Source organism: Gossypium hirsutum, chromosome A06 (assembly GCF_007990345.1).
Source record: "Gossypium hirsutum isolate 1008001.06 chromosome A06, Gossypium_hirsutum_v2.1, whole genome shotgun sequence".
NCBI lineage: Eukaryota > Viridiplantae > Streptophyta > Magnoliopsida > Malvales > Malvaceae > Gossypium > Gossypium hirsutum.
Window position 1 is genome coordinate 18,195,529 of NC_053429.1, and position 10,563 is coordinate 18,206,091.

The 10,563-nt window shown below is 36.1% G+C and overlaps 1 protein-coding gene across 1 annotated transcript; it reads left to right on the top strand.

Moving 5' to 3' along the window:
* The first annotated feature begins 3,766 nt into the window (after positions 1-3,766).
* Positions 3,767-8,809, top strand: LOC107887248 (beta-galactosidase). The gene is made up of 18 exons (XM_016811437.2): positions 3,767-4,167; positions 4,259-4,354; positions 4,423-4,535; positions 4,613-4,679; positions 4,785-4,877; positions 4,962-5,105; positions 5,499-5,587; positions 5,663-5,768; positions 5,874-5,961; positions 6,117-6,235; positions 6,352-6,516; positions 6,715-6,890; positions 6,971-7,190; positions 7,299-7,409; positions 7,491-7,601; positions 7,688-7,893; positions 7,970-8,297; positions 8,370-8,809. Exons 1-18 carry the CDS (start codon positions 3,982-3,984, stop codon positions 8,478-8,480), a joined length of 2,529 nt encoding a protein of 842 aa, XP_016666926.1. The 5' UTR covers positions 3,767-3,981; the 3' UTR covers positions 8,481-8,809.
* The last annotated feature ends 1,754 nt before the right edge of the window (positions 8,810-10,563 follow it).

Genomic DNA, 10,563 nt, shown 5'->3' on the forward strand with positions numbered 1-10,563 from the left:
TAATAGAATTGCTTGGCATGATAGAACATAATTTGAATAGTTTTATGCATATATGTAATATAACAAGTTAGTAATGTTATGCTTTATTAGTCTATTTTATGAGGGTACCACTAAGCTTTATTCCTTAGCGTACAATTTGTTTTCTCTGTGGGTAGGTGTAGGTGATTCTCGAGAAATCGAGAAGTCATCCTAGCATTCAAGAATCGATTCTCTAACTCAGCAAAGTTTGTAATGTATTGTATATGGCATACACCTCGGACTTAGGTTGATTTTGTATTATAAATGGTTGAAGTTAGACTTTGGTAGTTGATGTTGTTTTGAATTATCATTTTGGGCATCTTTTGGCTTGAATGCAATTGGAATTTTTTTTTTTTTTGTAAATGAAATGTTAAGTATTATTACAGACCTCCCAAATTTGTACCATGTTGATTTTTATGGAAACAGTATGTCACGTCGCAACGACCTATCCCCAATGCTATGACAAGGAATAACTCATGATTCACATTGCGAAAACATATACTCTAGGTCACAACGAGCTTAAGTTAGAGAGTTGCGTTGCAATGAGGAGCCCCTGATGTCGCAACATCAACCCAAAGTCTTGAAATCCTTACAATTTAGTCGTTCTTCGGGTTACCAAAAGAGCTTTTTTAAGCTAGTATGAGACCCGAAAACAATTATGCATCATTTTATACATATGTATTACTTATATATGAATGTTTAATGGTTTTTAATCAAGTGTAAATTGATCGTAATTGCTCCAACAATGAATGTGACACCTTGTAGCTCGAACCTGACGATCCAGTTGGGTATCAGGGTGTTACACTAGATCCTAGCAATATACCTTTACAATGAAAGCTTGAATAGCCTATTCATCTATTAAAGTATTGGTTTCTATAATTGTACTAAATCGACAAATATAATCCCTAAGTGGTTCCCCTGATAATGATTGATTCTAATTTCTAGCATGATTCATTAAAGTATAGACAATGCTACACATTTTAGTGCATTAGTGGCAGAATTTCCATATAATATTTGTGCTATTGTAGATGATCTTATGGGTATTTTTTTATTATATTTTTTTTCTTCTAAGCTTAAAATTAGAAGACATGTATTCATAAAAGAATTTAGAGTTAGAAGATTGTCACTACACGTAATGTATTTGACATCAGTAGGCTTTCCTCATTTCAATACTTGCAATTCCCTTCTTAAAGCCTCCATTTGGTCCTCTAAAAAGGAATATTTCTAGAATAGGGACATCACTAAAAGATTTCTTCCATGATAGTTTTTATTTCTACCTAAGTGGCAATATTCAACCTCTTTCTCAACGTGAGATCTCTAACTCTGACAAAGTGCTTGGTTTGCCTTTAATTCTTGTATGAGTTGGCCATTTCGTTGGCATAAATTTTGATTTTTTTTGTTGTTTCTGCAGTAACTATTCTTGCACAACTTTCATTTGTTCTTGAAGCTCAAATATTAATTTGGATTTTGTTTAGTTTAATTGTTAGGAGTTGGATAAGGATGTATTCTAAGTGGTGGTGGAGAGAAAGGTCTAAATTTAGGAAAGAATGTATTGTATCCAAGGAATGTGTTTTGTTGTATTACAAATAGAGGATATTGATCATAAAGGCCATAAGGATTTTATGGTTGATTACTAGCTAAAGGATAGTTATTATTTGGAGCTTCTATTGTGTCCTAGTTTTCAAAGATATTTCCTATAGGATAAGCCATGTTAGTCCACACTCACCACACCAAATTATTAAAACAATGTGAGTGGTTGGAAGTTAGTAGTAGTTCACACGGCGGTTGTGCAGAGAGCTAATGATACATACTAGGTGGTTCACTTTTAGAGTCTTAGGTTTTCTAAGTTACAGGAGGTTCTTCCCTTTGTAAACGATGAGTATGTGGTCTTATATACTCACCATCAGGTGTCCTTTTGTATTAAAGATTGAATAATGATGGGTCTTTTTGCATGTATGCTTAGCTTCACCAGCAAGTCATGTGTCATCTTTTAAAGATCTTTCAGTTTGCACAACAATTGACTCGTGTGCTACACAGTTGGTAATAAAAAATTGTTGTGTAGGCAACGTCTATCGTTTGGTAGAGTCTTTTTTTTATGAGATGGTGATACAATGAGGTTTTATAAAGTATCATGAAGTGTAAAAGAAAAATAAATGAATAAAGGTTGTTTTTGAAAAACTAAATTATTAATATATTATTGTTTCATTTTTATGTATTTTTCCTCAATTGGGTTAGTATGTTTTGACACTAAATCAGTTTGAATTATATGTAGATACTATGAGTAAGGCGTAAGCATTGGCTTTTGGATATTTTATATAATAATTGCCTTTAAAAATAAGTTAATTCTTTTTAAAGAAACTGATCATAAATTATGAATTAAGTATTTTTCTTTTCTCACCTTTTCTTTTTTACTTTCATTCACACGAGCAAAGTTCACATGTTTTTAGCTCATAATTCTACAGATTATTGTTAATATGGTAATGAGAGTTGTTGAGGATGATTAAATATTATATCATGAATTATTGATGAAATGTTGGAGTTTTTAATTAATATGGATATAAATTAAATTAGTTGAAAATTATTATAGAAGTGAAAAGATAAAAACATGTGATGTTGTCTTTAATTTATACAAGTTGGATGTACCTGTGTTAAAATAAACTGTTGAAGATGACCCAATTTTTGTATGTTTATGGCAACAACTGGTGATTTTATTTCTTCTTAAACAAAATATATGTCTGATATACACCAATTTTAACGTAGCCATTATTAACTATAAACCGACGAAAATGAAATCGTTTACTTTTGCTTTATTTTCAAGCCATGATTTGCAAACACACCTGTTTCTAACCATCTCATCAATACTTCCAATTATATCTTCTTCTTTTTTTTACATATATGAAATTAAATTATAAACACAAAACCAGCTATTATCATTTAATTGCCTTTGTCTGAAAACCTCTGCCTCACACGCAATTTTGTTGTGACTTGCATTTTAAGGTAACCTATACTTTTTAAAAAAAAATTATTTTCTACTCATAAAATGGAAAAAAGCAATAATAAGTTACGTAGGAGCTCTTTTTTTCCATTATAATAAATAGTAATGTATAAAAATGGGTCTAATAATTTATTCATATATATAGACTATGGTTGAAAAGGTTATGGTTGAAAAAGTTCTGTAAAAATTATATATGATTTGGTTGAAATGATAAAATAAATATATTTAAGATTTTAATACTTTGGATTCCAATCTTATAATGTGTAATATTTTTTTTAAATAATAGTATTTTTAATAATTATACGATTAAATTAAGGTACGATTGATGTGTAACACTAATTTAGTAAAAATCTTAAATATAAATAAGTATACTTATAGATATATATAACCGTAATTAAACATGTTATGTTTTTGTTTATTACATTTTTCCCATTTATTATTTATTCTGGTGTTCATAATATATATATATTTTATAGTTGGTTTCAATTCATGTGATTTGCAATTAATTAATTATATCAATAATTTTAATTAAAATCATTAATTAGTGTACAAGTTGTTTTAGTATGAGATGGTTAATCCTACCCTTTTATTAATCTAATGGTTGAAATATAAATGTGAAAGTAGTTGTTAGTTAATGATTGGGATTTGGGTAATTAAATGAAAAATAAAAAATAGTACTACTGTTAAGAGGCAAAAGAGTGTGGGGGTCGCTTCATTTCTCAACGAAGTGTATAAAGCAGTTTCAGGGCGAGAGCTTGTCTTTCTCAGTCTCATACATAAACTCCACATTGCAACCAATAACTGAGTCCAATCCACTGTCTCCCTCTCCCCTCTTTTACCCTTTTGAGTTCTTCAAATGAAGGACCCAGTCCTCTTTCCTTTCTCTTGCTTCCTCTAATATTATAGAACAAGGAGAAGGGGATATACAAAACTACAAAAGGCTCGTTGCTTTGTTCAAGTGTTTGACAATGTGGTGGGACAAAAACATGTTGTCCAAGGTGGTCAACATGTTCATGTTATGGCTGTTGTTTTCTTCTTGGGTTTTTTCCTTAGTTTCAGCCACTGTTTCTTATGATAGCAAAGCTATCATCATTAATGGCAGGAGAAGGATTCTTCTTTCTGGTTCTATCCATTACCCCAGAAGTACTCCTCAGGTATTCTTAAACCCCTCTCATTGTAGCTCCTTGGTTTTCCCTGTTTCAAAGTTCAAACCTCATTTTTAAGAAAAACATTTCTTGTATGCAGATGTGGCCTGATCTTATAGCAAAGGCCAAAGAAGGAGGCTTGGATGTTATACAGACTTACGTTTTCTGGAATGGACATGAGCCTTCTCCTGGAAATGTATGCCACCTGCTTTCAAATTTATTTATAAACTTGCCTATTGTTTGTTTATTTGTTTCTTTTTGCAGTATTATTTTGAGGATAGATATGATCTGGTTCGATTTATTAAGCTGGTCCAACAAGCTGGCCTTTATGTTCATCTCCGTATTGGTCCCTATATTTGTGCTGAATGGAACTTTGGGTAATAATTTTTTATTTAAGGATTTTTTTTTCTTAATTTTATAGATGTTTACCGATATGCTCTGTTTTCTGGTTCAGGGGATTTCCTGTTTGGCTCAAATATGTCCCCGGCATTGCTTTCAGGACTGATAATGAACCTTTTAAGGTTGAGAGCTTTGCTAAATTGATTATATCTAATTGCCCTTTCTTTATATATATATATATATATTATTAGTGAAATAATTTGCGTTTGTAAATAACTATAATGTAGGCAGCAATGCAAAAATTTACAGAGAAGATAGTGAGTATGATGAAAGCTGAAAAGCTGTTTGAGACTCAAGGAGGTCCAATTATAATGTCTCAGGTTGGAAAGTCATCCTTCTATTAGTTATTTAACTGATTTTAAGTATCGAATTTTGGTTCAAAATTGATGAATGTATAATTACAGATTGAGAATGAATTTGGTCCGGTTGAATGGGAAATCGGTGATCCAGGTAAAGCTTACACCAAATGGGCAGCACAAATGGCAGTGGGGCTCGACACCGGTGTCCCCTGGATTATGTGCAAGCAAGATGATGCTCCTGACCCTGTGGTAAGATATCCTCCCATATGTTTTTGCTTTTGTTGGTAATGGTATGCCTCCTTTCTAGGTGGGGCTTTTGGCCTTAAATTGCAACCTTATCTCAAGCTGTTTTGAGTTTGATTTGATAGCTTTTCAGTGTGTGTTCATTTCCAACTTCACGGGCTTCCAGCTTTCTTAATGTTTTTTGACGTTTATGGAAAATCCTTTTGGGTTTCTAAGTTCCACAATGATGGAAATAATATGATTGTTACCTCGTGACATGACATCATCAAAGCCACCTTTGCCTCTGGTAACAGTGCTTAGTTAACAAGGAAGTTTCTACTTATTGTCCTAGGGGGAAATAATGATTTGATCATATAATAGTCTCCATCTGTCTCTATAATTTCCATTATACTGTGGCAGATAAACACCTGCAATGGATTCTACTGCGAAAACTTTTCTCCCAATGCAAAATATAAGCCAAAGATGTGGACTGAAAACTGGACTGGCTGGTAAGTCATACAAATTTTGCCATGTAAGTTTGATTTTGAGTCTTGTTTGACCTTTTGGTTTGTTTAAACCTCAAGGTATACGGAGTTTGGTGGTGCAGTGCCTACCAGACCAGCAGAAGACATAGCATTTTCAGTTGCAAGATTCATACAGAATGGTGGTTCATTTGTTAATTATTATATGGTATTAAGTTCTGCTGCCTCTCTTGTAGAATTGGTTCTCTTTTGTACAAAAAAAATGCAGTGAAAGATGAATAGCTTCATTTTTTAATTTCTTTTTTTGCCTCAGTACCATGGTGGAACGAATTTTGGCCGGACAGCGAGCGGTCTCTTCATTGCTACTAGCTATGATTATGATGCTCCTATTGATGAATATGGTATGTACATATGAACTGTAGGCTGAACTGTATTTATTTACCTGCTTCATCATGAGTGTACAACATTGTTAAATTCTGAATAGGATCAAGAACTAGTTGCTTGAAAATATTCCCCAAAATTTAACAGTTCTAGGGTCTCTGAATGGCTTTACTAGGGCTACCAAGGGAACCAAAATGGGGCCATCTGAGAGATTTACATAGAGCCATCAAATTAAGTGAACCAGCTCTAGTGTCTGCAGATCCTACAGTGACATCACTTGGAAGCAATCAGGAGGTAAGTTCTTTTTTTTTTTTTTCTTTGTCTAATCTGAAAGAAATAAGAAAATTATGTTGTTTAAGTTCTGGACTTTGTTCTTCTCATGATGTTGACAATTGTTTTTTGATTCCCAGGGTCATGTATTCAAGTCAAAGTCAGGTGCATGTGCAGCATTCCTTGCAAACTATGACACAAAGTACTCTGTAAAAGTAACTTTTGGAAGTGCACACTATGAATTACCAAGTTGGTCCATCACCATCCTTCCCGACTGTAAAACTGCTGTTTTTAACACTGCCAGGGTATAACAATTTCTTTCTCACAACTGCATCTTTCATGGGGGAAAAACTTAGTAAGATGGCCTTAAAAGAGTTTTGGTACATGAAAATGAAGTTTAAGCTTTATTTATGTTTCACATCAATGCTGGTTTTCTCTCTGTACCATCCATATGAAGAGGTCCTTAATGTGAAATTTAATATCTGAACGTAATCGTTTTGCAGCTTGGTGCCCAGAGCTCAGAGAAGAAGATGGTACTTGCAAACACCGCGTTTTCATGGCAATCATACAATGAAGAAAGCCCCTCTGCTGATGATCAGGATGTAACTGTACATGATAGGCTTTGGGAACAAATCTATATCACCAGGGATGCTACAGATTACTTGTGCTACATGACAGAGTGAGTAATCTCGAGTAAAACACATATTATCGTACCTCCATGGTTCTATTCGATTTTCTTACATGCTGTTGTTCTATCAGCGTACAAATAGATCCTGATGAAGGATTTTTGAGGAGTGGACAAGATCCTCTTCTTACTATTTGGTCAGCTGGTCATGCTTTGCATGTTTTCATTAATGGTCAACTATCAGGGACTGTGTATGGGGGACTTGAAAATCCAAAGTTAACATTCAGCAACAATGTCAAGCTGAGAGCTGGGATTAACAAGGTTACTTTATTAAGTGTTGCAGTGGGACTCTCGGTTCGTTCTGTCACTTCTCCGATGAGGCTTTTGTTTTTTCTTGACTTCAATGATAGTTGGGAAATGGCATTTCTAAACATTGATCATTAAATTTCATATATGTTTCAGAATGTTGGCACTCATTTTGAGACATGGAATGTTGGGGTTCTAGGCCCGGTTACATTGAAGGGTCTCAATGAGGGGACAAGAGATTTATCTAAGCAGAAATGGTCTTACAAGGTTTGTTTAGTACTGCTAAAACATAGAGAAATATTTATATATATATATACTAATATACTATGTTGGCATGATGCTGAGCAGATTGGTCTAAAAGGGGAAGCCTTAAAGCTTCACACCGATGCTGGAAGCTCCTCTGTTGAATGGGTTGAAGGATCACAATTGGTGAAGAAACAACCTATGACTTGGTACAAGGTTAGGAAAATTCCATGTTGATTAAACAGATACCATGTTCGAACCTATAGAACCGGATTAAAATATAGAACACGTATTGTTTGCAGACAACTTTTGATGCACCAGGAGGCAATGAACCATTAGGTTTAGATATGAGTAGCATGGGAAAAGGGCAAGTATGGATCAATGGCCAGAGTATTGGACGCCACTGGCCTGGCTATATAGCCCATGGAAATTGCGATGCTTGTGATTATTCTGGAACTTATAGTGACCAGAAATGCCGAACTAACTGCGGACAGCCTTCTCAAAGATGGTGAGGAACTACTCCGTTTTTGGTTATTATTTGTTGGATCCGATTCGAACATTCGTAACTGAGTTTTGGGTTGCAGGTACCATGTACCACGTTCATGGCTGAAGCCAAGTGGAAACTTTTTGGTGGTGTTTGAAGAATGGGGAGGTGATCCCAACGGGATTGCTTTGGCTAAAAGAACAACAAGAAGTGTATGTGCTGATATATTTGAAGGGCAGCCAACAATGAAGAAACGGGGAATGCTAATCGCAGGAAGAATCAGTAGTCCCAAAGCCCATTTGTGGTGTCCTCCTGGCCAGAAAATTTCTAAAATAAACTTTGCTAGCTATGGAATGCCTGAGGGAAGTTGTGGAAACTTCCGTGAGGGAAGCTGCCATGCCAACAAGTCCTATGATGCATTCCAAAAGGTATGCCTAAACCTATGAAAGATCTTGAAATTTTTACTAGTTTTCACTGTAATTAACATGGTCTGTTTGCAGAATTGCATCGGAAAACAATCGTGTTCGGTAACCGTGGCTCCCGAAGTATTCGGAGGAGATCCATGTCCAGGTAGCAGGAAGAAGGTATCAGTTGAAGCTGCATGCAAATGAAGAAGTCTAAATAGAGAGATACATTAAAGAAGCCTAGACTAGTTCATATTCAGTACATAGATACTTCCTTATCATCTCTGTGAGCTTTCAAGGTATCGCTCACTGGAAAGATGATATGATTTATGTGCATAGAGAAAGCCATTAATTGTCTGATACAGCATAGAGAAAGCATAAATGGGATCGGTTTGTAAAAGAATCTAGGATTATTCTAGCTTCTCGGAATTCAGTTTATATAGCATACGTGGAATTGCTTCTCTTTGTAAAAATAAATGGAAAAAAGTAAAAAAAATCCAAGCATTTTTTCAAATTTTAAATAGCATTTTACAGTCTCTTCTGGTATTCATAATGTTGCAGTTTCATCTTTGACCTATTAAGTAGAGTTGATGTGTGGAAATCAGAAAGAGTTGTAAATTAGGTAGTAATTAGGAGGTAGAGAATGATTAACCATTGACACAATGGTTAGAAGTGTCGGTTGATAATGATGATCAGTGGTGAAAATTTGATGATAGGGATGGGGCAATGGGTGGCAACGAGTGGATTGGGAAATGTCACACAAAGACATGATCACTTACTGAGGGCGTGTTTGGCCTTGGATTCCTCTTTTTTGCGCGGTGGTGTCTCCGGCGTGTTTCCAGACTTCACTATTAGCGATGGGCCTGGCATTGGGGATGGTAGAGCTGATAGCTAGAGTTTCAGTGGGTTTTTTGAGCTTAGGATTGGGCTTTCTGTTGTATTTTTTTAAGCTCTTGGGTTTTTTTTTTTAATGAACAAAAACTCAATTAAGGAGTTGGTCACAGAAGGTTGTTTTGAGTGATATCCATGAGACAAAAGAGGTATACTGACTGTGGAGTTACACAGTATAATACTCTTTGCAAAGCAGATAGAGATAAGGACCAGTGTTTGTTCAATTAATCAATCACGTTTTGAAATTACTTGAAAATCACGTAACTCGTGCTTTTTATTAAATCTGGCCCTCACACTTGATGGAAAATCCCCCTTCTTATCTTTTTCCCACCACTACTACTCTACCCCTAATGATTATGATGGCACATATCTCTATCTGCATGCCGTCTAATTAATTCTCTAAAACCCTATTTCTCTAATCTACTCTTCAATTTCCACTGTTAACAAATGTGGCCATAACTGCTCACGTTTACTCACAAATTTCAATAAGGGCACTCACTCCTCCAGCAACTTCGTCAGCTGCTCTTCGTCCCATGCCCATCTCCATTCCGACTCCACCACCCACCCACGCGCCTCTTCCTCGTTTCCCCCCCACGCCCCACCCTCCTCCGCTTCCAACCACTCCCTTATTCCTTCCAAACCCTTCACCTTCGATCTTACAATCCCACCCATGTCCACGCTGGCCATCACGCTCGACTCCGACTCCGAAAACGACGACCCGCAGCTCTCTTCGTTGCCGTTGATGGTGATGTACGAAGACGATGACTGAAATATCAACGCCGACGAATACGGATTGTCGCTGAACCTAACTCTCATTCCGTACGACGCCGGAGAATACGTGTACAATGACGCTGACATGGTCGTTTCCACTGAGTCGTCCAGAAGCTTCAACAACTCGCTCATCGAGTCAGCCTCGCTACCTTCCACCGATAACCACCCCATAACTTCATCGCTTAACTCAGCTGCTCCCGCATCTCTCTGCCGTTTAAACTCCGGAGACTCGGCGCCGCTGACGTCGTCGGTTTCCGCTTTCCTTCCCTCCTCTTCCTCCATGCTAATATTTATTTTCTTCAAAGAGAAAAAAACGAAGGATAAAAATGGTAAACCACGAAGACCTTATATATATAACGACGTGTAAAGGAAATGATATGGAAAGTTGATTTTGATTTAATGGCTGATGCATTTAATGCCAGCCGTCTGATTCGATGGTTTTTAAGATCTCTTAAATGACGTGGCGGATCATCTTTTGACGGGGAGATTGGGACTCCATGTGCCCAAAAGCGAGTGCCGCGTGGAGGGTTTTTGCTTACGTGGCAGAAGAGCCTATGCAGAAAAATGGCGGGAAAACCCTTCAATGGAGGAGCCCTAAATAAATACTTGTCAATATTTTTGGTACTCC

Bases quoted from the DNA above. Each gene is read 5' to 3' on its own strand.
- LOC107887248 (XM_016811437.2), top strand. From the start codon at position 3,982: ATGTGGTGGGACAAAAACATGTTGTCCAAGGTGGTCAACATGTTCATG. The intron at 5,588-5,662 runs GTAAGTCATACA...TTAAACCTCAAG, and splicing joins ACTGAAAACTGGACTGGCTG to GTATACGGAGTTTGGTGGTG. The intron at 8,298-8,369 runs GTATGCCTAAAC...GTCTGTTTGCAG, and splicing joins CCTATGATGCATTCCAAAAG to AATTGCATCGGAAAACAATC.